Source organism: Nansenia antarctica (genome assembly GCF_963989245.1).
Source record: "Nansenia antarctica genome assembly, chromosome: 7".
Classification (NCBI taxonomy): domain Eukaryota; kingdom Metazoa; phylum Chordata; class Actinopteri; order Argentiniformes; family Microstomatidae; genus Nansenia; species Nansenia antarctica.
Window position 1 is genome coordinate 59,979,879 of NC_137677.1, and position 27,975 is coordinate 60,007,853.

General features: G+C 45.6%; 2 protein-coding genes across 2 annotated transcripts in view; both read right to left on the minus strand.

Annotated features, from left to right (window-relative positions):
• Window positions 1–12,338, minus strand: part of LOC308161619 (1-acyl-sn-glycerol-3-phosphate acyltransferase gamma-like) — a 24,943-nt gene extending 12,605 nt beyond the window's left edge. Inside the window, exon 1 of the mRNA XM_080535662.1 lies at window positions 12,189–12,338. The gene's annotated coding sequence lies outside the window, so the exon portion shown is untranslated. The remainder of the gene's footprint in view (window positions 1–12,188) is intronic.
• A 3,279-nt stretch (window positions 12,339–15,617) lies between these two features.
• LOC308161693 (pyridoxal kinase-like) lies at window positions 15,618–27,968 on the minus strand. Its single transcript, XM_080535744.1, has 11 exons — window positions 27,662–27,968; window positions 26,754–26,808; window positions 23,392–23,496; window positions 22,213–22,296; window positions 22,036–22,070; window positions 21,780–21,865; window positions 20,877–20,922; window positions 20,507–20,618; window positions 18,621–18,757; window positions 18,104–18,170; window positions 15,618–15,931 (listed from the first exon to the last, which is right to left on the minus strand). Exons 1-11 carry the CDS (start codon window positions 27,740–27,742, stop codon window positions 15,819–15,821), a joined length of 921 nt encoding a protein of 306 aa, XP_080391870.1. The 5' UTR covers window positions 27,743–27,968; the 3' UTR covers window positions 15,618–15,818.
• Between the last annotated feature and the right edge of the window lie 7 nt (window positions 27,969–27,975).

The following is a 27,975-nucleotide window of genomic DNA, read 5'->3' on the forward strand; positions in this document are numbered from 1 at the left end:
GCAACAGCCCTGAGTAGGGAGTCTGAGGGGGTCACCGCGACACGGCTTTCATAGCTCCTCTCTGATGCCTGTCAAAATACCACAGGGCCGACGATGACAACATCTCACCCGAGGAAGTTGAGCACACACGACACTTACGCACGCTGTGAACTATGTCCCATCCCCAACAAGGGCGGCTGTGGCTCAGGAGGTAGGGCCACAGTCTAATGATCGCAAGGTCGGCAGATCGGGGGTTCGAGCCCCGGCTGGCCACATGTCGAAGTGTCCTTGGGCAAGACACTGAACCCCAAATTGCTCCCAATGAGCGGCCGGCGCCTTGCATGGTAGCTTGCCGCCATTGGTGTGTGAATGTGTGTGTGAATGGGTAAATGAGAGGCTGTTGTAAAGCGCTTTGGATAAAGGCGCTATATAAGTCAGCCCATTTACATTTACAACAACTAGCAAGGTCCCAGGCTTCCACCTGTTCTATTATTATTATTATTTTACATTTTTAGCACTTGACAGACGGCTTTATCCAAAGCAACTTACAACAAATACATTTGTCTAAGTAAGTGAATCGTCTATCCATCAGTCAAGAAAGTGTAATCTATGCCAAAACCAGAGGCCATCAGTACGTGTGTGTGTGTCTGCTCTGGGCAGATTTGATTGGGTAAGAGTCCTGTTATTAGTATCTAACACCAGACATACCATCAGTATAATCCTGTCGAGAACACCACAATGTCAGGCCCCAAAACATCAGCCTGGACCTGCTGCTCAATACCAAAGAAATACATACATGCATGCAAAGGCATGGAGACACGATTTTGTTGTTGTTGTGATGTGAGCTTTAATTTCCCCTCAGGGATCAATAAAGTACCTACCTATCTGTACTTCAGCTGCGGAAGTCTGCCCCTAGTGGATAGTTTACGTAACTGCATCCAGGGACGACTCAGGACGCTTATTCACATCAAAGCTGGCCCTTGCCCTCGTAGGTCAGGTGCCTTAGTGTGGGCCGCCATTTTCTCCAGGTGTGTGTGTGTGTGTGTGTTTTCTCCAGGTAATGAGGTGTCAACTCGTCAAGTGACACCACCTGCTGAGGGCTGACCCTGGGGGGACCCCCTCCCCCCCCCCCCCCCGTCTCATTATGACTGACGCACACACACACGCCTCAGATTTCAAGCATGACCCCAGAGAAAGCGAGAGAGAGAGAGAGCAAGAGATGGGGTACTGTTACAGGGAACTCACTCATAGTCAAGTCATTTAGGCCTCTGTCCCCAAAGCAACTCAAGCACCAATCCCTAGACATTTCATTGTTGCCAAGTCTGAAATCCACCCTGAGGGCAGCCACCTGGTAGTAGGGATGCTCCGATTTATCGGCCACCGATTTAAATCGGCCGATTTCACTCCAAATGACTCGATCGGTGATCGGCAAAAATGGCCGATCGCAAAAACCGTTTTTTTTTTTTTTTTTTTTCCCTCCTGGGGAAGACAGATAACTGAACAGAAAACATAGGAGGACGTAACAGCATGTAAACCATGAAGGCCACGTTTATGATGTCTTTTATACAGCCATATCGACTGACTTGGGCTTCAGGCCCTAACTGGGTGATAGGCCAGACTTTTACTATGCCATAAAAATGGGTCTGCGTTTGCTTGGTGCCTAATGGATCAAAACTTTTGTCTAAAAAGCAAAAAATATGTAGGCTATCCAGTCAGTAGGCCTACAGTTATGTATTTAAAAAAAAAATCGGTATCGGTATCGGTAGATCTTGAGGATAAAAATCGGTGATCGGTATCGGCCCCAAAAATCCAGATCGGAGCATCCCTACTTGTAGCCTAGATCTTATAGGACAGATGAGGGTCAGGTGTAAGCAGAAATAGCTCCAGAGATAAATCTCCAGAAAGTGGAGATTTAGCCTACACCATTCTGATTATTTATATATGTTACGGTACATGTGGGAAAACTAGGGTTAGGGTTAGGTGCTACGTCGACTTGGCATGTCTAACCCTAACCATAATCCTATCCCTACCCCCCAAACCTAACCCTAACCTTAACCATAGCACCCTAGCACCTAACCCTAACCCTAGTTTTCCCACATGTACCGTAACATATATATAGAGAGATTTTATAATTTAAAAAAATCTTTTTTTAATTTTTCCCACGGAGGACTTGTGGGAAAGTATTTAAGTGGCTTTGTATAAAAGCATCAGTTAAATGGCATGTATTATTATATTGTAGCAACAATGTTAGCGTTGTAATCCACACCATCTGTCGCCATCACAGCGCCAAGAAAGCAAAACCATAAACAAACAAATACAGCAAGACAGTAGAGCTGTCAACTGGCAGTGGTTGAATGTTGGGAGTTCAGGAGTAGTGGGATGGTAAGACCTTACACACATCAGATCTAGGAGAAGTGTCTAGCTCTTTTTAAGGGTAGGACCAGGGGAGGCTGGTGGAGGTAGAAATCGGAGGACCGACTCACCGCAATGCATGGAATGAGGAATGGTACATCATACACCCATGTTTGAAATCTTTCCTTATTCCAATCATTAGCCTACAATGAGCCCCATCCGATTCCTTTCTTTGTTGTTTTACCAGTCTTTAACTGGGCTAAAGGTTGAATTCAGATTGGGTAACTGTGTCTCAAATTCTCAATGGGCTCCCAGGCTTGTGTGAGTCAACAATGACAACACGGACACCCTTCACCCACTTCCCTAGCTAGCAGGCTATAGTTTACAGTGAGAGTGTAATGACTTCATCAGATGACACTACAAGGGCACAAAGGCTATGCCAGGCAGGGGAGGCTGGTGGAGGTAGAAATCGGAGGACAGGCTATTCATTGTAAGGCATTGCATGGAATGAGGAAGAGTATCAGACACTTCCTCCAGTTGCCACCCCTGAGGGCAGGTCACAGGTAGAGGGTAGAACAGTGCTTTATGATGCCAGGTCTAGTGCTGTCCCAAACGACTATTTTTCTAACGATTAATCTAGCGATTATTTTATCGATTATTCGGTTAGTCTAACGACTAATTTATTGATAAGTCTAACGATAATTTTTGTACTGTTAAAAAAAAACTAACAAAAAAACGTATTTGTCTCCACCTCACTGCTATGTTTAGCCAACTTGAATGCCAACATGGCCATTTAGAAGTCTGTCCATCACCACAACACATAGCTAGCTAACGTTACTCTCGCTGCTATGTTATGATTAGCTAAATTGATGCTAACGTAGCATGCGAGCTACGAGCTAGATAACGTACAGTAGGTGCTCGCACCACAATGACAATAGGCTACCGTAGCTAGCCAGCTACATAGCTAACGTTACTAACACCAGAAGACAAGACATACGAACTGTGGTGAGCTACATTGCTTGTGTAACATTAGCTAGTAGCTATCCATTTTTCACTCATACACTTAATTGTCTCGCCTGGTAAAATAAAGGTAAAAAAACAAAAAACAAAAAAAAACAAAAACGCCATTTTGTTTATTTACGACTAACCGACGCATATTACGCTAACCGACGTATTGACGTAGTCGATGACGTCGACGACGTCGAATAATCGTAACAGCCCTAGCCAGGTCACACAGGTAGAGGGTAGAACAGTGCTTTATGATGCCAGGTCACACAGGTAGAGGGTAGAACAGTCACACTTCACAGGACAGTGGACTGGAGGTACAAAAGGAGACACAAAGGCGGTAATCATCTGGATTAATCAGCCAGATATAGCCTCTAGACCTACTGCATTAGCGAGCGAGAGTGACAGCTGTCTGGGTAACCTCTCGTACACAGGTGCCAGCTCCCAATATGGCTGCCACACCTTCAAAGGGACGCAACAGACTGACAGCCTCCAAAAAGAGACCGAAGGATAGGGTTACACACACACACAGACACAGACACACACACACACACACACACACACACACACACACACACACACACACACACACACAGCCCCTTGTTCAAGCGTGACCATTGGAGGATCAATTACATTTTCTTTCCAACTCACTGCACTAAAGTGGTTTGAGTGTGTGCATCGGTGCACTTCGCATAGCGAAAGTGTGTCCAAAAATCAATTTCTTTAATGACCAATTGTTTCACACGGGACCTGAGTCCTGAAAGACATCTGCCTAGTGTCCACGTCACCGGAGGAGGAACATATGGTGGTCAAGGAGTAACCATAGTAACAGACACAAGTGTGACACTGTCTATTGGGTATGCTTAACTGCACCATGAGCTTCTCCTGTGTTTCCTCGTTCCGTTTCTGTCCCTCTTTCCACAAGACAGAGAGAGAGAGAGAGAGATAGTTTGACCTCCGAAGGGGAAATTCAGGCGTTACAGCAACTCAGACCACAAACAACAACAAGAAAATAGGGTGACAAGAAGAAAAAAAAATATATGTTACGGTACATGTGGGAAGACGGTACATGTGGGGAAAACTAGGGTTAAGGGTTAGGTGCTACGTCGACTAACCCTAACCCTAATCCTAACCCTAACCCTAACCCTAACCCTACCCCTACCCCTAACCTTAACCCTAACCTTAACCCTAGTTTTCCCACATGGAGTACACCTTGTTCCCCCAACATTCTCCCTCTCCCTCCTACACAGGCACACAGTTACGACTCGGCTGACAAGAGCATTTCTTCCTGATACCCCTTTTCCCCACTGTAGGTTCTCTCTGAGGTCCAATCTCTAAAGCATTTTCTCAATAACACCTCCCCGAAGTTCTGAGGGAAGAACACACAGGTGAAAGAGAGAGAGAAGGTTCCCATATGAGTCTACCCGTCTCCTTGGAGACTGACTGAAGACATTCAAACATCATCAACTGCTATGGCAACAAGCACCAGTGGGACTGCATTTCTGAACTGCTGCTACCCCCGGGAGCATGAGGAACATTAGGGAGGGAGACTAGTGAAGGAGACTAGTGAAGGACTCTAGTGAAGGAGTCTAGTGAAGGGGTCTAGTGAAGGAGACTAGGGAAGGAGACTTGTGAAGGAGACTAGTGAAGGAGAGAGTGAAGGAGACTAGTGAAGGAGAGAGTGAAGGAGTCTAGGGAAGGAGCCTAGTGAAGGACACTAGTGAAGGAGACTTGTGAAGGAGACTAGTGAAGGAGACTAGTGAAGGACACTAGTGAAGGAGGGGGTGAAGAAGATGAGTGAAGGAGTCTAGTGAAGGAGAGTAGTGAAGGAGTCTAGTGAAGAAGACTAGTGAAGGACACTAGTGAAGGAGACTAGTGAAGGACACTAGTGAAGGACACTAGTGAAGGACACTAGTGAAGGAAACTAGTGAAGGAAACTAGTGAAGGACACTAGTGAAGGAAACTAGTGAAGGTGTCTAGTGAAGGAGACTAGTGAAGGATCTAGTGTAGGACACTAGTGAAGGAGATGAGTGAAGGAGGCTAGTGAAGGAGGCTAGTGAAGGAGACTAGTGAAGGAGTAGGGAGACAGCCTAGGGAGACAGCCTAGGGAAGGAGGCTAGTGAAGGAGCCTGGTGCTCCTCTGTGGCTCAGTTGGTAGAGCATGGTGCTAACTGCTAACAGTGCTTAGGTTGTTTGTTCAGTTCCCGCTGGGACCATACATACTGAAATGCATGCACTCACTCACTGCAATGCAAGTCCCGTTGCATAAAAGCGTCAGCTAAATGGCATACATCATTATTAGGGATGGAGGCCCACCTGTAACCCAGCAACACAGTCTGGTATAGGGATTAGAGACACCAGGTTAAAGCTGCTTATCTTACAGGAGGGAACAGCTACCCCTACCTCGATCACCTGGACACAGCCGGGTTCACAGTTACACAAGGGTTGTTGGGTTTGGCCAATGAAACACCATGTTTGGTCCACACCAACTGACATATTGACACCCAGAACGGAGCCTTATAAAGGCCTAAGAAAAAGTTGTTAAAGGTACTCCGGTACACAATTCAAAAACAAGCCTAACCAGTATGGTCAGGAGGAGGAGTGAAGGATAAGCCTATTAAAGCGGCCATTTCACAAACCCCGTCAAACTAGCCTGTAGCATTGACCAGTCCAAACACGTTAGGTCAGTGGTTTCCTCAAGAGGAAAGGAGAAAGAAAGGACAACGTTTGGAAAGAATGTGAACAGGGCCCCCCCAGTCCCATTGCCTGACCTCTACCAGAAGTGAAGCGGAACGACCCCTGGCCACCGGCCAACCCCCCCCCCCCCCCCCCCCCTCCTCCACCCAGTCAACTCACCAGTAGACGTAGTAGGCCATAGCCATGACCACTAACGCCCCACATAGGCCGGTGAAGACCATCACTGCACTCTGGTTCAGCATCTTGGCCTTCTTTAGTAGATCCCACCAACGACGACCCACGAAGAAAATATATCAAATCAAAAGACGGCGTTCGAAGGACAGCGAAAAGCCGGTCACAGCCCGTCCTACAGCACCCACATGGTAATCCCGCAGAAAGGTATGAAGGAGATTAGGATGATGATGCCGGCGAGAAGAACACAACCGGATCCCACCAGTGAAAGCCAAGGAGGAGTAGGAGGAGCTCCCAATGAAAACCGGAATGTGAAACTTCCGCTCAGGGTGACAGAAGATGGAGATCGGGGTCCCAGGTTGACCCTGGCACTCTAAAATGGTTAAAAACCTGAGGGAAGCGTCCACCACTGTTAGTTCACTCCAGACTCTGACAGGACCGAGCTAACGAGACCGAGGTATAGAGAGGTACAAGCAAGTAAGCAGCAGTATCGTACTTGCCCCCCCCTCGTCCTAATCCACAGTGGATCAGATTAGCACTGATTAGCCAGGTAAAGACACCCTGGATAAGTCACTTGGCATTTGCATCAATTTAAAAAAAGGGGGCAGGGTTCTCCATTAACTCATTGAGTGCCACAGGTGACTTTGGCCCAATCCCATTTCACCACCTTGGTCCGCCATTTTAGCCCTCCCCCTCCGTTTTGCGCGTTTACGTGTACGGTAGGGGTGTCTGAATTCTTGTTTTCATGTAGGGGTAGGGCCAAGTGGTAGGGCTACATAGCTCCCCAAATGTAGGTTTTTAAGGACCAGACCCTGAAGAGAGCCAAAACACTTATGAAATCCCAGAATGCATTGCAAATCATAGTCACGAGAGTGGAAGGAGCAAAACAAGCAGGAAGAGAAAACGCCAAATGTACTTATTTTATTAATTAATAAAGATTTTTTACAATTATGAAAGCCATTGAATTATCTTACCTATTAGCTATTAAGCAGATGTCTCTAGTAGCTATTTATCTAACATTACAACAATGTTTTAAGGCTGATTTGTACATGATAGTCCCGCATTTTTACATTATTTCCATTTCGCATTACTCCCTTTGATGGCATATGACAGCAGAAATTTTACTAAAGTTCAGCCGCGAAGTTGTTGCACTTGTTAGCGCTCCTCTAAAATCAGTGCAGACTGGCAGGGAAGGAACACGGGTTGCTAGTAGGGGTGTAACGGATCACCTAACTCACGGATCGGATCGTGTCACGGATTTTGAGTCACGGATCGGATCATTTTTCGGATCAACACAAAACATATATTTTTTTTAATAAAAACAACATTTTCCTTGAATTCTGTAAAAACACCTCTTTTAATGTGTGAAACAAAAAAACAACATTCAAGATGTCAAAACTGATATATATATCACATCTATATATAACAACATATATATAACATCACTGCTGCAAAGTAACAGAGTACTTTTTTTGTGTGTTTACACAATCACCCAGGCTGCTTAGCGGGTGATATGACGTGATATAATTGGGACAGAGATGAGTGAATGAATGTTGTTGTCAACTCAGTACACATGCAGAGAGTGAGAATAAAGCGCACATGATTGTTTTTCTACCGGTTACATTTGAATGAATGAATGGTCTTTATTGTCATTGCTACAGTACAGGTACCAAACAACGAAATTTAGGAGGGGTGGCTCCCCTGGTGTTAGGAAAGAAAAAAACGAAAAAAAAACAAACAAAAAAACGATTTTGCTATTGATCCGCGGTACACATGCGTTCCGAACCGTGGAGGGCGATCCGTTACACCCCTAGTTGCTAGCCTACAGAGCACCGTTATTCTGTCGTGAACTGGCCTGATAATGAAGCATTGTTCTTTTTTATTTGATGACTTGTTTGATCGATTGATGGCGTGAAACTTAAGTTGTGAACAAATCGTGAGCGTCAATGCTTTTCTATGATACTACTGATGACGTAACACTACTGGGACTTGAAGGGTTGTCCCATTTCATAGTGGAAGATTTTCAACCACTACCCTTGTGACTCTCTTCCGAGGGAGAAGCCGAAAAAGCGAGTGGCACTCCGAGGGGTGGGGGTAAAAAATGGAAATAGGATTGGGCCCAAATTCACCAAAAATCCATAAATGATTATCCTTTAATTGTGTATTTCTTGTATTTATTTGGCTAGGATAATGGCTTTAATATCTTTACTTAATTTGCGAGTCTTTTCTGTCTGTGGTGGTCTGTTATTGTTCTCCGAAGGCATCGGTGTGCTTAATAAAATCACCCAACTACGCTGTTTTAAGCACACACACAAGTAGATTCATAAGCAGAGGGCACAGCAGGCTAGAAGCTAAGCTAACAAAGGCCCTCCGGACAGACAAACGTGGTTCATACAAGCAAAGAGGGGAAAGAGACCGAAATAGCCCACCAAGCCTCCACTGATGGATGTTAGGGCTACGGGTTAGAGGTCACAAGCAAGTGTACAACCCTCCGGCTTCCCTCTGGGTGAGAGTGAGAGGAGATGATGACAACACATTGTGACGGTTGGACAAACGAAGGTCGTTGAAGGATAGCAGCATAGATGAAAAATAGCTCCATCCTAAACATAGGCCTAGTGCCAAGAAGACTCATTGCCCATACAAACACACACACACACACACACACACACACACACAGTTGTCCACTAATGGTGGTAATTGCCTGTCTGTTCATTGGGTTTGCATAACTCAGCAGCGAGACTCATCCATCCATGGCCTTTAAGGAGCATACTACTACTAATGGGCCTTGGCTGCAGTTAGCGTCTCTCTCTGCGTATCATATAGGGCTTCCCTGCGGACTCGTATAGAATGTAGCCATAGTTCTAAGCTGAACTGAGATGACTGATAAGGATCTCAAAGATCTAAGAGGAACCTCATCTGACTGCGGTCAGCAGAACCAGCATGGCGGCGGTGGGCTGTGGGGGGGGTATGGCTGGAGGTGGAGAGGGAGGGGAGGGTGGCTTGGAGGCAGCATGGCGGCGGTGGGCTGTGGGGGGGGGGGGGGGGGGGGTGTAAGGGGATGGCTGGAGGTGGAGAGGGAGGGGGGGGTGGCTCGGAGGGGGTGATAAAGTCCAGGCTCATTAGAACTAAAAACCCTTAGTTTGCTTTTTAATTAGGGTTGGGGGGGGGGTGTTTAAAGAGATGAACGTGGCTACGCTCTGGTGATTAAACGTTCTTGGGCAGCAAACTGACATTTCAGAGCGCTGACCCTGGCTGAGCACAACACCAGACCCACCTGAGACTGGAGTGAAGAGGGCGCAAGCTAAGATGGGCCCTATTAGCTAATCACACTATCTATCATCTTATCTGTGTGTGTGTGTGTGTGTGTGTGTGTGTGTGTGTGTGTGTGTGTGTGCCTACCCACCACATTCAAGACAGCGGCAGAGACTGTCCCTCTCAATGACACACATTACACCAATCCTGAGATCTCTACACTGGCTACCAGTGTGTCAGAGAATGTAATTCAAAGTACTCCTAATTACACATCACAAAATGGTCTTGGACCAAAATACATATCCGATCTCATCCCACCCTATATTCCAGCAAGGCCCCTAAGGTCAACAGAGACTAACCAGCCAACCTTTCAAAGAGTGACACAGTGAAGCCTCTACTCTACCGTCCTGGAACAAACTCCCTGAAGAAATCAAACAGGCCCAAACCCCTAAATATTTAAAACTAAGCTAAAAACCTTAATGTTTTGCAGCTGCTATGATTAAGTCACTAGGCCTAACACTTTCATTGATGTCTTTTTATCCATTATCTTATTAAATGTTTTATCCATTTACTTCTCACATCTGTATCTTGTTAAATGTTTATCTATTTATTCTCTCTATATATCTATATATTCTTGTAATTTTTATTTCCTTACTATTCTCCTCTTGCTGTATTTATTTATTTTTAATGCTGTATGTAAAGCACTTTGAATTGCCCCTGTTGTATGAAATGTGCTATACAAATAAACTTGCCGTGCCCCACATGCACAATGACATTACTGTACAAAAAAATGCCCATACAATTGAATAGGGTATATATAGAGTAGACCATAAATCCACTCCTCTCACTTAACATGACAACCTTTACCAGCACAAATATAGCCATTACAGCTGTATGAATAGTGGACCAGAATAACGACAGGCATTAGAGCCTGTCTGAATAGTGTCATATGACTTGTGTGTGTTCTGTGTTTAATGTCCCTGAGTGCTGTTAGGGTTTGTTGAGTAAACAGTGAATAGCCCAGGCCCTATCTGTCCTGTCTCTCCCTTTCACCCTGCTTTCTAATCAACCCCAAGGACACAACGCAGTAGAGTTCTCCATCTACCCCCATCCCTCTCCGCTCCACTCACCTCGACGGGGTAATAGGATTACAAGGCCTGCTAGTCCCCTCCCACTGCCCCCTCTGACAACTGGAAATGACTGGTCTACTTCGAACACCTTTGAAGTACCAGATATGTACCGGAGTACCTGATATGCATGTAGTACTGTCTGGTAGTTATTTAAGGACAAATCAAGTGGGTCATTTCAGCCAGGAACAACAACAACAACAGCACTCTTGTCTCAATATCAACCATGAAGCAGATTTAAAATTATTATCTTGTAGATAGTACTAGTTTTTTGTCTGTCTTACATGTAACGATTAATTGAGTATCAAGGACCCCAATTGAATAAGCCAGTGGCTTTCTTGGGTTTTTATCCTGTTAGTTGACCTTGTATGTAATATGTACTTTCATGTACCTACTTCTGCAAATCTTCTAATAACGTTTTCAATCAATCAATCAAAAAAAAGACAATTTAACGACCAATATGCCAACCGTCATAAATATCCACAAAACAAGGGAAAGAAAGATCCAATCTCTCTGGGATTCAGAACTACCATGTTCATGGGCATACAAGTGCAAAAGGTCACAGCTGAGATCATGTGGAAGTCCTCAAATGACAGCTGCTGTGTGAAATCATCGCCTTGGACTAATGACAATACTTGTTACGGAAATGTTCAATGAACTCATTCATTCAAACAAACAGGGGGCTGCAATGGGACGCGTCAGACAGGCAGGCAGACAGGCAGGCGGGCAGGCAGACAGGCAGGCAGACAGACAGGCAGGCAGGCAGACAGACAGGCAGACAGACAGGCAGGCAGGCAGGCAGACAGACAGGCAGACAGGCAGGCAGACAGGCAGGCAGGCAGACAGGCAGGCAGACAGGCAGGCAGACAGACAGACAGGCAGGCAGGCAGGCAGGCAGACAGGCAGGCAGACAGGCAGGCCAGCTTTGCACTCCAGTAACCTCGGAGTGGGACGACGCCGCTCCTCCGCATGCCAAGTCAGCGCTACAGCGACAGAACACATGGGGGGGTGGGGGGGTGTCACAGAACACATGGGGGGGTGGGGGGTGTCACAGAAATAGGCAGTGATGATGCTAGACGTACAAAGCTAAACTAAAGCAGTCTGCGCAGTAATGCACACCACCACTTTCTTTCATCATTTCAATTAAAAAATGAACTGCGCAAACCATTAAGGACATTATAAGGAGCAGAGCCTCATCCTAGGATTAAGAAAGAAACGTCGCTTTCTACAACAATGCACCTGACCTGACACACATGACAACCTTTACTGCCAACGTTGCAACGTTGACAGATGACAGCTTAGCTTTAGCCACCACCATAATCATGCCATCGCTATAATAACGCATCATGATTCATGAGATCAGGCGCCACACACACCGACTTAAACAACGGGAGATCAGAGATCAGATCAACGTATTGATGTCTTGTCAACTTCAGGACAAAGGTTTTCTGTGCTTGACTGACGTTTCGCTGACATACATACATACATACAACCGAACCGTATCGCAACATGCTACGCTGGCTAAGTGTGACCATGCTACAATGCTAGCGGAACTCGTGCCGTGATTGAGGTGAATGATGCTATGCTAACTCACATTAAACATACCTGGTCTGGTTGGTTGGCTTGGGGTAGGTAGATCTAGGTAGATCTTCCAGCTTTGCAGACGCTATCTTTGTAGTAGTACACACCGATTTGACTAATATTGCCACTTTGGTTGCGGTCTGGACACAGCTTGATTATTGTCAGCTTTTTCAGTTTTGGATGGTTCCTGCTGCTATTGTTGGTTCGGTTGGAAGCCCCGCCCCCATCCATCCCTCACAGCGAATGGGAGCAGAGGAAGATATCGAGCTTCCGGTCCGGCCCCCCCCCCACCATTATTCGGAGAGGACATTATTATAATAATTAGAAGTTCCCATAATAAACTTTGAATGAATGAATGAATGAATGGTCTTTATTGTCATTAATATAGTACAGGTACCAAACAACGACATTTGGGAGGGGGGGCTCCCCTGGTGCTAGGAAAAAAAAAGAATACTAAAAACAAGAAGGGAAAAGAGCTGGTTTACATAAATAGAGGCTATCACTATCCACTATACTATACTATACAAATAAAACACTGTGAAGGGACTATCTTCAGACACGGAGACATAAATAACAGAGATATGGAGTCATTGATTGGACCACCACTGCCAACATACATAATACTATATACAAAGACTGGGGGGGAAATATTTTAATATCAACCTTGAATTTATTTATTTTCATCTTGACTTGCTGATCTAGCATCCCTATATTGTTGATGTGTTTACATATTTTGTCAGTCTACATTTCTGTCTCATCCTCCACTAACACCACCACCACCATCATCGTCAGTCACTATCGTCATCAGCAGCAGCAGCAGAGGCATCAACAACATAGAATTGATGATAAATCACATTATCATCATAACTATTGTGGTGTCAACATCTTTCAAATGACTCTGTTGGTAGGCCTACAGCAGTTTTTGTGTGGTGGTGCTGGTAGTGGTCATGGTAGCCGTCTAGCCGATATTAAAACAGGTCCATCAACCAGTTGGCCTTGTCAAATAAATGATAAATGATGGATCATAAGAGTTGAAGGGACATGGGAATAAAGGAAAGCATTCCACCATGTTTTAGTGTTTACACTAAAAGTCATGAAGTCATGCAGTCGTGCACTGGTGCACTGCTCAGTAAGCTTGTGATAACTCTGCCTCCTCACTCCCCCTGCTGGTGAGTGTGAGTAATCACAGCCTCCTCGAGTGAGGTTCAGGTGTGTATGGTGTCACCAACCATAAAAGCCTTGTTGCCAGGCAGACCGATTTGGCACAGATACGGTTTAGACACCCCGGTATAGCATGACTCATCGCCTTAAAGTGCTGGTTGGTGGCAGGGCCTATGGTGGCTAGAGCGGCGTTAACATCTTGGCCTGTCTGTTTATTTAGGTTAATGCAGGCTATCCATGCTGGGATTAGTGCAGGCAATCTGAGGCGGTGAAACCTGCCCCTAATCTCACTCACAGAATAGACCAGGCCAGGCTCAGCGGGGAATACCTGAGAGAAACCTGACTGAGGATTGGACATGATTTTCACCTCTTATAACAGATAAGATCCATTGGTTCAAGCAGGTCTCTGTTGGGAGTTTTACATTTACATTTACATTTTTGGCATTTAGCAGACGACCTTTATCCAAAGTGTTCAATAGAGGCAATACATTTGTCTAAGTAAGTGAATCCACAGTCATCATAAGAAAAAGTAATCTATGCTTGGACCAACGGCCATTGGCAGTCATAATGCTAGAAGAAGGAAGAATTAAGTTTGTTATTTTTATAGAAAGAAATATATCAAGAATACATCTTATCAGGAGAATGTCCTCAAATTGGACCTCTTCAATCTCTGTATATACTTTCTGGAGCCCTTTCCCTTACATCTCATGTAAAAAAAAACATTTACCTGGTGAGACTCCTTGATCATAACCCCATAAGAAGAGGTTGGCAGCATATTCCGCAAGGTTATGAATACAATCACTACTCGTTTCTTGATTTTGTTTTGGTTGTTTGTGGTGTGAGCTGTTGTAACACCAGATAGACATACAGACATGTGAAAGGAAACGGTATATTTCTCACTATAGTCACTCTAACCACGCTCTCATTATTTATTGGTCACATAACGTTACCCAGCAGAAACTGAATTGGGGGAATCGAGAGACACATTCACTACTGTCAGAAATCATTACGGTCCAAGGCAGCAGGCCTGAGTACCTGAGGGATCAATTATCCTATAGGAGAACATCCTATAGGCAGGAGCACGGCGCTGCTACCTCCTCCTCCTCTCTTACACAACACACCGCTTTATTACTCTACAACAGAAACACACAGGTCTTAATAACGTGAGAGGCGGGAAGCCGTCCCTGTAACGGCGCCCAGGAGCCACAGGAAGCCGGAGAGAGGCCTTCACGTCAGCCTCAGGAGGAAGCGAACGAAAGAAACATGAGGAGAATTTTTCATGAAAAGATTAATCATTTATTATTATTTCTCATCATCTTTTTATATTATTCTATCTCAGAGCAGCAGCTTCAGGTTTGGCACTTATCTTTCTAACAATGTCCCTGGCTTGGCATAAATACAAAAACATTCATCTCCTATGTTCCTCTAGCTAGCCGCTACGCGCATGTAGCGAACCACGCTAAGACCCAATAGTAGTTTTTTCATCCCAACATAACAGTCCAGTGTTCTTTAGATATGCTAAGAGTGGTACAATCAAGACAATGACGACAATCACATTAATAAAGGTGTATGTCAAAATGATCTGTGCAAATATCTGTACCTCAGTTTGAAATGCTTAAAACGTTGAAGAATGACATCACAAGGATTAGTATTAAGACGGGCAATGTATGAAAATACACATAATAGTACAATTTAAAATAAAAAAACATTTTTAAGAATCATTCATATCATCAAATAAAATTAAAATAAAAACTAAAATGTCAAAAACTATTAAACTTTTCATCATCTTCTTTCATTTTTTTAATGAAAATATAAGTTGAAAATCGAATGCCACAATGCCGAGTGCTTGGATTAGTATTGCATGAGATGTCTGATGTTTCCACCACTCATGTTGATGCATCTGCACAGTACTGTTCACTGGTTAATGCATGACATTTCTCATATGCAGATGAAAAGCCTACATTATTATGACTAGCGGTCAAACGTAATGCAGTTCAAGGCCCAATCTCATCCATCACTCTGCCTCTGTATTCCGGAGTACTGTAATAACCATTAGTACCACATTTCTATTTGACGTCACCGTCTACGAGACATTAAGTACACATAAAGATACATGGTCTGTAGATGGCTGCTGGCCAGACTGTGTGCGTGTGTGTGTGTGTGTGTGTGTGTGTGTGTGTGTGTGTGTGTGAGTGCATGTGTATGTGTGTGGCCATCTATGTAGTACAGTATAGTAGTACAGTACAGACATAGCTATGGTAGAGTGTGTGTGTGTGTGTGTGTGTATGTGTGTGTGTGTGTGTGTGTGTGGAAAATGCCACGCAGACCTCCATCATGAATACATAGTGCTCTCTAGACTAAGAGATCCTATAATAAGGCAAAGACACATGGCAGTTCATGTTGTAAAAATCCTTCATATATGTTTGTATTTAGTGGATGTGTGTGTGTGTGTGTGTGTGTGTGTGTGTGTGTGTGTGTGTGTGTGTGTGTGTGTTATAAGACAGTGGCCTCTATTACAATGGCTGGGTCCTCAATGTCACCTCTGCTCTGGACCATCCTCAACTCCAGCTGGGCAGGGCTAGGCCTCTTACCAGGACCTGCCATCTCTGACAGAGAGAGAGGAGGAGGAGAGAGGAGGAGAGAGGAGGAGGAGAGAGGAGAGAGGAGGAGGAGAGAGGAGGAGAGAGGAGGAGGAGAGAGGAGAGAGGAGGAGGAGAGAGAGAGAGTGGAGGAGAGAGGAGAGAGGAGAGAGTGGAGGAGGAGAGAGGAGGAGGAGAGAGGAGGAGAGAGAGGAGGAGGAGAGAGGAGGAGGAGAGAGGAGGAGGAGAGAGGAGGAGAGAGAGAGGAGGAGAGAGTGGAGGAGGAGAGAGGAGAGAGTGGAGGAGAGAGAGGAGGAGGAGGAGGAGAGAGGAGGAGGAGAGAGGAGGAGAGAGAGAGGAGAGAGAGGAGGAGGAGGAGAGAGGAGGAGAGAGAGAGGAGGAGGAGAGAGAGGAGGAGGAGAGAGAGGAGGAGGAGAGAGGAGGAGAGAGAGGAGGAGGAGAGAGGAGGAGAGAGAGAGGAGGAGAGAGAGAGGAGGAGGAGAGAGAGAGGAGGAGGAGAGAGGAGGAGAGAGAGAGGAGGAGGAGAGAGGAGGAGGAGAGAGAGGAGGAGAGAGAGAGGAGGAGGAGAGAGAGAGGAGGAGGAGAGAGGAGGAGAGAGAGAGGAGGAGGAGAGAGGAGGAGGAGAGAGAGGAGGAGAGAGAGAGGAGGAGAGAGAGAGGAGGAGGAGAGAGGAGGAGAGAGGAGGAGGAGAGAGGAGGAGGAGAGAGGAGGAGAGAGAGAGGAGGAGGAGGAGGAGAGAGGAGGAGGAGGAGGAGGAGAGAGAGAGGAGGAGGAGAGAGAGGAGGAGGAGAGAGGAGGAGGAGAGAGAGGAGAGAGAGGAGGAGAGAGAGGAGGAGGAGAGAGGAGGAGGAGAGAGAGTGGAGAGAGAGAGGAGGAGAGAGAGTGGAGGAGAGAGAGTGGAGGAGAGAGAGAGGAGGAGGAGAGAGGAGGAGGAGAGAGGAGGAGGAGAGAGGAGGAGGAGAGAGAGGAGGAGAGAGAGAGGAGGAGGAGAGAGGAGGAGAGAGAGAGGAGGAGAGAGAGGAGGAGAGAGAGAGGAGGAGGAGAGAGGAGGAGAGAGGAGGAGGAGAGAGGAGGAGGAGAGAGAGGAGGAGAGAGAGAGGAGGAGGAGAGAGAGAGGAGGAGGAGAGAGGAGGAGAGAGAGAGGAGGAGGAGAGAGGAGGAGGAGAGAGAGGAGGAGAGAGAGAGGAGGAGAGAGAGAGGAGGAGGAGAGAGGAGGAGAGAGGAGGAGGAGAGAGGAGGAGGAGAGAGGAGGAGAGAGAGAGGAGGAGGAGGAGGAGGAGAGAGGAGGAGGAGGAGGAGGAGAGAGAGAGGAGGAGGAGAGAGAGGAGGAGGAGAGAGGAGGAGGAGAGAGAGGAGAGAGAGGAGGAGAGAGAGGAGGAGGAGAGAGGAGGAGGAGAGAGAGTGGAGAGAGAGAGGAGGAGAGAGAGTGGAGGAGAGAGAGTGGAGGAGAGAGAGAGGAGGAGGAGAGAGGAGGAGGAGAGAGGAGGAGGAGAGAGGAGGAGGAGAGAGAGGAGGAGAGAGAGAGGAGGAGGAGAGAGGAGGAGAGAGAGAGGAGGAGAGAGAGGAGGAGAGAGAGAGGAGGAGGAGAGAGGAGGAGAGAGGAGGAGGAGAGAGGAGGAGAGAGAGAGGAGGAGGAGAGAGGAGGAGGAGGGAGGAGGAGGAGAGAGGAGGAGGAGAGAGGAGGAGGAGGAGAGAGGAGGAGGAGGAGAGAGAAGGAGAGAGGAGGAGGAGAGAGGAGGAGGAGGAGAGAGTGGAGGAGGAGGGAGGAGGAGGAGAGAGTGGAGGAGAGAGGAGGAGGAGAGTGGAGGAGGAGAGAGAGAGGAGGAGGAGAGAGAGGAGGAGGAGAGAGGAGGAGAGAGAGAGGAGGAGAGAGAGAGGAGGAGGAGAGAGGAGGAGGAGAGAGAGTGGAGGAGGAGGAGGAGAGAGGAGGAGGAGAGAGAGAGGAGGAGGAGAGAGGAGGAGGAGAGTGGAGGAGAGAGAGAGGAGGAGAGAGAGAGGAGGAGGAGAGAGGAGGAGGGAGACGTGAGGAAGACATAGAAACAGACAGATCACACACAATTAACAAACTACTTTAACAAAGTACTGTACTTGTTTGTGTACAATTTTTTTTTTTTAAATGTGAGGTAGAGGGTCGCTTTGAAAGAAGCGAAGAGGAAAAGATGAGAAAAGTTGTCTCACCGTTGGCGTAGGTAATGGTCCTCTTGATGACATGGTGCATGACTGAGACTGTTTTCTCACAAGCAGCCTATATGAGAGACAGGGGGGGGGGGGGGGGAAGAAGGAGAGGAGGAAGAGCAGGAAGATTGTTAGAAAAGGAAGACCAGGCAGTTTACAAGTACAATGCAGCATGGTTGTCATATCTGAAGGGTAAACTAGACATGAGCATACAGTGATTGATTGATTGATTGATTGATTGATTATACTTTAATGTCCCCGAGGGGAAACTTGTCTTGGGCATGGTACTTTCATGCTTCAAGTGCAACAGAGACGATACATACAACATACAGCAGGCAAAGTAAACAACAGGACAGCAGCAAACATTGAGTGACATTGGCAGCAGTTTCCACCTGGACATGGCATCATTTGGTATATATATATATTGCACATAACCCTTCAAGTGGTGTTTTCGAATATTGCACATGGCCCTTCAAGTGGTGTCTAAGATAAAGTGCAGGTGCAGTGATGTGTGGCTGACCTTCAGGTCGTTGGGGTGGTGGTGGGTCCAGGCCAGCAGCATGGCAGCGAATAAGTCCCCCGTCCCCACAAACGCTGCGTCCACCTTGGGGATGTCCATCCTGATCTTCTGGGTGGACTTGGTCCCATCAGGCCTTACTGGGCACACAGGTCAGAGGGCACACAGGTCAGAGGGCACAGAGGTCAGAGGACACAGAGGTCAGAGGACACACAGGTCAGAGAACACACAGGTCAGAGGACACCGGGGTCAGAGGGCACATAGGTCAGAGGGCACACAGGTCAGAGGACACACAGGTCAGAGGACACACAGGTCAGAGGACACACAGGTCAGAGGACACACAGGTCAGAGGGCACACAGGTCAGAGGACACACAGGTCAGAGGACACACAGGTCAGAGGGCACACAGGTCAGAGGACACACAGGTCAGAGGACACACAGGTCAGAGGACACACAGGTCAGAGGACACACAGGTCAGAGGACACAGAGGTCAGAGGACACACAGGTCAGAGGACACACAGGTCAGAGGACACACAGGTCAGAGGACACAAAGGTCAAATGGCACACAGGTCAGAGGACACACAGGTCAGAGGACACACAGGTCAGAGGGCACAGAGGTCAGAGGACACACAGGTCAGAGGGCACACAGGTCAGAGGGCACACAGGTCAGAGGGCACACAGGTCAGAGGGCACACAGGTCAGAGGGCACACAGGTCAGAGGGCACACAGGTCAGAGGACACACAGGTCAGAGGACACACAGGTCAGAGGACACACAGAGGTCAGAGGGCACACAGGTCAGAGGACACACAGGTCAGAGGACACACAGGTCAGAGGACACACAGGTCAGAGGACACACAGGTCAGAGGGCACACAGGACAGAGGGCACACAGGTCAGAGTACACCCAGGTCAGAGGGCACAGAGGTCAGAGGACACACAGGTCAGAGGACACACAGAGAGGTAGTGGTGGCCTAGTGGATAATGACTTCAAATCCCACCTGGGAACACCACCACTGGTATGCCCTTGCGTAAGGCACTTAGCCCTAAGTTACTCTACTAGGAACATTTTGTGAGAACTTATAGTAGTGAAAGACATAACCGTTGTCATTTTTTTTACATGTAACTGGCAAGCTCAACTTTTACAACGCACTAGCATGGCCTTCTAAGAAAACATGGGACATGTAGTATTGACATATAGTAGGTTAGATTAAATTCAACCTTTTTGTCAGAGTACAACTAAATGTATTTGTTTTTGCTCCAGGCACAGGGTCAGCCGTAGTCAGCACCCCCCTGGAGTAATTAGGGGTTAAGTGCCTTGCTCAAGGGCACAACTGCAGTGGTAGACACCTTAGATATGATGCCAGCAACCCTCCAGCCACCAGCTCACATGCAGCTCCCTCTAACCTCTAGGTACCGCCCCCACCCCCCTCCCAGGTAAGAGGCGCTTAACACTAGAACAGCCATGAGGGGTCATTTGAGTAAAGAAACATTTTATATATTTGCACTTGTTCAAATTTCAGGACCATCCTTTCATGACTTTTCCTAGATATGTGCGTTCTACCACCCAGTATCCTTACATTTTCAAGCTATTTTCAAGCTAATAAAAAGCTCTTTTGCCGTTTTTCTGTGTAGGAAGCAGGCTAATTTACAAGCGGCCAACTAGTGGTCGTTGTGTGTAAATAGCAGCTTGAGCATTGTAAAAAGGCAGAGGCGGCTCTTTTGGTAGGTAAAAAAGGCACAGCTGTTCTAGTGTTAAAGCTTCAAAGCTTTTCTAAAACTCCCCCACAAAGCTCCTCTTTGACTCACCTTACCCCCATATCTATGTACTGTACGGTCCTTCTCTTACCCAGACCCATATATAGACAGTGATGCGGTTCGGTTCAAGCTTTACCTATTTTCTGGCTCCCGAGGGCCACCAGGAAGTGGTCTCCCAGCTGAGAGGGCAGATCTGTGCTGGTCAGGACCACCGTGTCAGGGCCCATCTGGTGGAGCATATCCATCATCTGAGAGGAGGGGGGGTTACATTCATCATCATTGTCGTCATCATCATCATCATCATCATCATCATCATCAGTTATGTCTAAGGTCTACCAGGGTCACTCATTGGACACAAAAAGGTGCTTTCAGACGAACCAAAAAAAAAGCCTTCTTATTGGACAGGTTCTGCTCATTGACAATGCCTCCCTCTTTTTCTGCTTCCTACTGTTGCATGCCTACTGAACGAGACTCAGACAGGAGTAGAGATCTAGAACAGGTCCCACCTCAACAGCATCCTTCTCCGTGCTCATCTTCCTCCCCGTCAACAGCCTGATGGGGACATTCAGACAGTTTACACACAGTACACAGTACGCACGCACGCACGCACACACACACGCACACACGCACACACACACACACACACACACACACACACACACACACACACAGGAGGCATGTGTGTGATGTACACACAGGGAAACATTCCCATTTCCTCACAACCACATTGATAATATGCAGCCACATGAACTAACACACCTCCATGTGTGCAACAACATAATACATTACATGCACAGTCAGTGCACAGATACAAATACACTATTGTAATTCTGCTGTTGTCCACAAGGTGAACTCTTGCGCAGGGATTGGAGAGAGAGGCTTTTGATTCTAGGAGAGTTATTCAACAAAGGGTTCTACGGTACTATGGTACATTAGTGAAATGCTGTGCAAGACCAAACAACTTCAGTGTGACCCATCCATTAACAGGGTATAATACAGGAATCTTGAGGTTAATTTCAATACCTTTCTAAGACTTTTTAAAGACCTTGTCAATATTTTTCCAGACTTCACCGCCACTTCGAGCTGTAACCGTTTACATCAGTGACACCTTTAACTGAACAGTTTTAGTTTGCAATAGACTAGACCACTGTCATACAACACAATTTCCGGTTCATCTTTGTTTTTTTTAATAAAACTAATAAATTCACGAACTTTTACTAAAAGTTTTCAGGACTCAAACTCTTTGGACAGAGTCTAATTCAGAAAAATACCTACAAAATTCAAGACCTCATAAAATCGTAATAAGACTTTTTAATACTTAAAGGGTCTTGATTTTCCCCAAATTGATTTATCAACTGTTAATACTTTTCAAGACACCGCGGATACCCTGATTAAGCAACACTACTCACTCTGCCTCAAACTGGTTGGGTGTGAGGATGTCGGCCACGGGCACTACTTTATCTCTGTAGACAGGAAGTAGGTTCTCTGGGACATACTGCACACACACACACACACACACAGAGGGGAAGATTAAAATCAGTGCACACGGAGAGGGGAAGATTAAAATCAGCCCACATATAAAGGGGAATGGTTGGACTGGTTGAGGTTGAGGTTGAGTGACTGACAGGTGGAAAGAAAGAGAGGCGTAGAAGTGTAGATCCTCACCATAGAGCCTCCGTCCCCCATGACTGGATCACACACTGAGGAGAAGAGTATTGAATATGAATATAGACACACACACACGTGTCTCTGAGCTATTAATGATTGTATGCTATCTTTGTTATAGATTGTGTGTGTGTGTGTGTGTGTGTGTGTGTGTGTGTGTGTGCGTGGGTAACTCACCATACACCAGGCTGGAGTTGGCCGTCTTCAGCTCCTGAACGATGTCCACCACCATCTCCAGGAAGGATGTGTCTCTGCTGTAGCCTGGGGGAGGAGAAGGAGAGGGTTACGATGAGGTCAAATAACCACAGACATATCATTATCATACATAAAAATATATATATATGTATGATATGTCTGTGGTTATTTCACCTCATCGTAATTCTTACAATAGTTTTTATTAACTAGACTGTGGACAATTCCTGTGGAAATTGTGAAGTGTGCTTGCCCCCCCCTTGCATCCCCAGACGTAGACCAAGTCCAATTGAACGTCTTCGCAGAGATTCAATCCCACGAACTCCTGCTTACCGCACAGGCGTTTTAGCCAGGTGAGCTACTGTGCTTCTGGAGTTGAACGGGCGTGCGTGCGTTCTTCTATTGGAACTGTCTATTGGAACTCCACTCTAAGCTCACTGGTTTTTGTGTGTTACGGGGGCTGAAACAAACGGCTCAAAGTCCAAAACTATTAATGGTAGGGTATATTATATGTTGATATTTTCAGTGACAGTGAGTCCCTCAATGTTTCGCTGTAAAAACTGTGAATATAGACTCACAATTGTAGCCATGTGAGCAATTTAGAAAATGTGTAAAACAAAAAGTCAAAAAACGATGTTCTACACTCTGACACTTGAAATGGCACCATTCATCCCTATGGGACATTTTGTCCACTAAATGTCAGATTTTGGGAAAACCGTATGCCGTAACCTTCCGCCGAACAATAGCAACGAGAGTTGGAACGACCCGCACGTTTTGACACCTCTCATGTCTACCTAGTGCCAAAACTACAGCAAATTTTGAAAATAACATATAGTGTGCCTTGCATCCTGCAAGCACACTAAAAATGTAATTCTGTTCAGAGAAATACTATTACATTTTTATGGTATTATATGACAGAATTAGATGTGGTGTCCACATATTCAGTCATCCCCAAGGCCTCCAGGAGGGGGCTACCAGTCTGCTGTATTTACAGTATCTTGGGAGTACATTTATTTTCACAGGCACACAAAATACTTGGTCCATTTCCTCCTTGGGGTTCAATAAAGTACCTATCTATCTATCTATCTATCTGGCACCTAACTGCATTTGAATAAACCAAATGTGGACAATAGAAGTTACTAGAATGGAGTGAATGTCACACACCTGTGAGTACGTAGTCGTAGTGGTTGACGTTGTTGAGTTTGATCCCCTCATAGAGAACATTCAGCTCCTCTGCCGTCAGCACCTGTCCCTTCCAGTGGGCGTAACCTTGGATACAAGAGAGGTCAGAGGTCAGTGATCTGCTACGGCCCAGAGCACGTTCAACAAATACAGACCGATTGATCATTGACTGATCATTGGCCTGCTGCTTCTGCTACCCTGCTCCTGAGAGAAGGACAGATGGTGGTCTTTGAGTTTGGAGAGAGAATTTGGGCTTGGTAAGATAGCTAGACTAGTGTCTTCTTTTTGTATATATAAAAAAAATACCCAGGAGATTTGTCATCAATAAACGTAGTGAGGTTGTTGTAATAATGGCCAGCAGAGGGCAATGTGACACAGAAGTCAAACATCTTATCAGTAGGGCTGCTTCTCAAGAGCGGAATAAACAGAGAGACAATGAAACATGCCGATAAGCCTGAATGAAGAAGACTGATTACCATCTCCATTGTTTCAATAGCAGCTACCTGCTCTGCGTACATCAGCCATCCTGCTCTCTGTCTCACTGACATTGGGTGAAGGACATGAAGCTCATTGAGAAAAAGTCAATCGTGACTGAGCAAGAAGGAGCTAATAATAACAGCAATGTTAATCTCTCAAACATAATACTCTATTCTAATAAGCCCCCACAGAGGCAGAAAAAATCAGTCTTGGGGTTTATGAGCTAAAAACATCTCAAGAATGTGCTTTTCCCTCTAACTCCGAATATGTGTTGAGTTGAACATCATAGGGCTAAATATATGAACGGTTGTTCAGTCGTGGGTTGAGAATGGGTACTACAGTCAGTGGACGAACTTCTAACACAGAGGGAGGGAAATCTGAACGGGACCTATCTTGCCAAACCCATACTGTTATGTATTGATGTAAACTAGATCAAATCTGACCCTATATCTCACCAAACTCACTGTTGTGTATTGAGGTAAAAAACCAGATCAAACCTACAGCTAGCTACACTAAGCAGATCTCATGATTGAGCCCAAAGTAAAAGAATCACAAAACATCTCTGATCTGTCCTTGTAACTTTACTCTACTTTATTCCTCCCTGTCTTCCCTCCTTCCTTCCTTCCTCCTACCCTCCTCCTCCTCCTCCTCCTCCTCCTCCTCCTCCTCCTCCTCCTGTGTTCTGTTAGTCTTCCCTGCAGGTGGTGAACTCGCTGACACCACAGGTTCAGGCTTCGGTTCAACAGGATAACCTGATTACTCTGAACACTAACAGGCAAGAGGGGAAACTCACTGAACCATTATGTATGTGTGTGTGTGTGTGTGTGTGTGTGTGTGTGTGTGCCCACTCTCTCACTTGCGTGTCTAAGGAGGCTTCCCTGTCATTCATAAGCTTAATGTTACACATCCTATTGGGCAAGGTCCAACCTAAAAATATAAAATGATATAAAATCCAATCAAATTAGAATTCTAGAATAATTATATAACAGTACTATAATAATTATAACAGTATTATAAATAGGCGATTGAGCGCAAAAGGCACATTCCATGCAAACGAATGGATAGGCGAGGAGAGAAGATTGACAACCAGGACACAGGCGACAACACTGGTTTCCAGGGGGGCCTCACACTGGCCTGAGCCCAAGAGCAGAGAGAGAAAGTGGGCTGCCTGGGGGAGGGAGGGAGGGTCGATGGTGATTGGGTAAACGCAAGAGGAAAACACTGCTTCACTGTGGGGAAGGCCTCACTGAGGGGTGTTCTCTAACGGAGAACCACAGGGTACTGAGGTTTGGTTCCTTCAAAACAGTTGAACTGTAACTAGAAATGTGCTGTAAGTTTAACTTGATCTACATCTCTGGAAACAAATGATTCACAGCAGAATACTTGACTGCATGTGGTCCTCTATGGCTCAGTTGGTAAATGGACTGCACTTATGTAGCGCCTTTTTTGCTGCTCCAAAGAGCTTTACAACGGCCTCTCATTCACCCACGCACATTCACACACCAATGGTGGCAAGAGGCCATGCAAGGCGCCGGCCCGCTCACTGGGAGTAATTTTGGGTTTCAGTGTCTTGCACAAGGACACTTCGACATGTGGCCAGCCGGGGCTCGAACCGCCGATCTGCCAACCTTGTGATCATTAGGCGGCGACTCTACCTCCTGCGCCACAACCACCCCACATTGGTAGAGCATTGCGGTAACAACGCTTAGGTTGTGGGTTTGATTGCCGCTGGGACCATATATACTGAAAAATGTATGCCCTCACTGCAATGGATAAAAGCGCCAGCTAAATGGCATGTATGTACAGCACAATCATATCACCGGTTCACATTGCTACAGTACAAAGATAAACTGCAATCATCCCCAATGCTTCATGTGTGAGTGTACGACATATGCACAAAAAAACAAAACAAAAACATCACTTAACACAGTAACTTCAAGTTACTTTGCACACTCAGTCCATTTACTCTGAAAAAAACCTACACCCTGAGAGGGCTGCATGCTATTGACACTCATATCACTTAAGAACCATACATTTACATTTACATTTTTGGAATTTAGCAGATGTCTTTATCCAAAGCGACTTACAAGCAAATACATTTGTCTATGTAAGCGAATCGTCTATCCATCAGTCATCATAAGAAATAGTAAAAACAGGGGTAATTTAATTGGCAGCTACAATGCTAGAATCATTATTTAATGTATACCTATACCTATCATGGGCTACCTTTTAGAAATGAAGCTGCTGCATTTGGCCAGACAGAGACCCTGCGGTGTTTTGGGAGACACAGCATTTAAGAGAGCCCTGAGGAGCCAAATAAGCATGTTGGACAAGCACAATGGGTTGATTCTTCTTGAGTGAAAGTGGGACAGTTGGGTGAACTGTTAACAGATGGGCACACACTACCAGACACACACACACACACACACACACACACACACACACACACAAATCATGATACCTATTTTTTGTAATGGAATTACAGTGTAGGCCTATTTAGATTCGTTTTTATTGTCTTTAATGACTTTATTGTCATTGCAGTACCAGATAACGAAATGCAGTTTAGCATCTAACAGAAGTGCAAATAGTGATATAAAACATGATATAGATAGTGATATGTACAGTATGGCAAGTATGGTAGTTAGAGTATAGAGGATAGTAGTAAGCTATGTACAGTTACGGTATCTATAGACTATAGATAAGGTATCTATGTACAGTATGCTGTATAGTATAGGCTACAGATGTATAAATAAGAGGTATGTGCAATGTGCCAAAATATGATATGTGCAACGGTAGTATTTGTAAACAGCAGTAGTGCAAAGCAAAGGGTAATTGCTTGGGGGGCGGGGGGGGGATGATAAGAATACCTGTATGATTGGAGAACTGCACAGAGTTGATGGAGTCCACCTCGAAGCCAAGGACCTGATAATAAAGTAGTAATAAAACAACAATAAGCAGGTGTTATAATACAACGATTGGGAAATACTTGAAGTTTATGACAAAATGACCATTTCCAACATGTCACTGAGTGGTTAGTGTGAACAGCCAAGGGGGTAATAATAACGGACTGTGGACATAGACACACAGGCAACATTGATACACAGAGAGAATACAACATTGTGACATTTCATGGCAGTGAGTGAATAAGTCATGGCTACAACTGGTGGTATGAAGTCTTTGGTTAATACAAATTAAGCTGATCAGGATCTTGAATTTATTGCCACCTAACCTCTTTCCATTCTAACGACATACACACTTGCACATATTATGTAGGAAGGAAGAGGCACCGTGAGTTTAGAATGATAAGGTTCTATCTCCGTTTAGAATGATAAGGTTCTATCTCCGTTTAGAATGATAAGGTTCTATCTCCGTTTAGGGCAGTTCAGAGATATTGAGCGTCAAAGTTTTTACATTCCATTATGTTTTGTGAGATGGAACCTTTGTATTTTATGAATTACTAACTCAAAAATGTCAACATTTTAAAAAAATAACACCACACAGGCATTAATAAACACCCAAATGGATCAGATTATGTAAAAAAAAAACTCAATTTTGACAAAAATTTAGATAGAACCTTATAATTCTAACGTCACAAGTTGTTGATGGTGCACATGTGACTTATGTTTATTTCGCTCATTTGACCAGCCTGGCGTATCATCTGATCCATCTAATCCTCCCAGCCTTTCCTTATATTAGGGCTGTCAAAGGCTATGCATGCACGAACCGTACGTGCATTGTAATGTTGTGGGTAAATCATATGCATGGTTTTTCTTACCTGCAATGGGAATGTTGCCGATTTATTTCCGACGTATCCCCTGACAACATGACTCTGGATCGATAACACACGACACTCCATTTCGCAGAATCACGTTTTTTAGTGATATTCAGCTGAGATTGCTCAATTGCTCAATGGGCAATGAAATTCAATGCATGCATGCAAGAGAACTGTCACATGCGAGAGAGCTGTCACATGCAGAAACGCGACGCGAGGAGAGGGACACCACTCCAGCAGTGTTCCACACTGAAGGACGTGATCACAGCACCACTGACACTTCCACAAGACTGTTATGTTATCAGGCAACTATATGG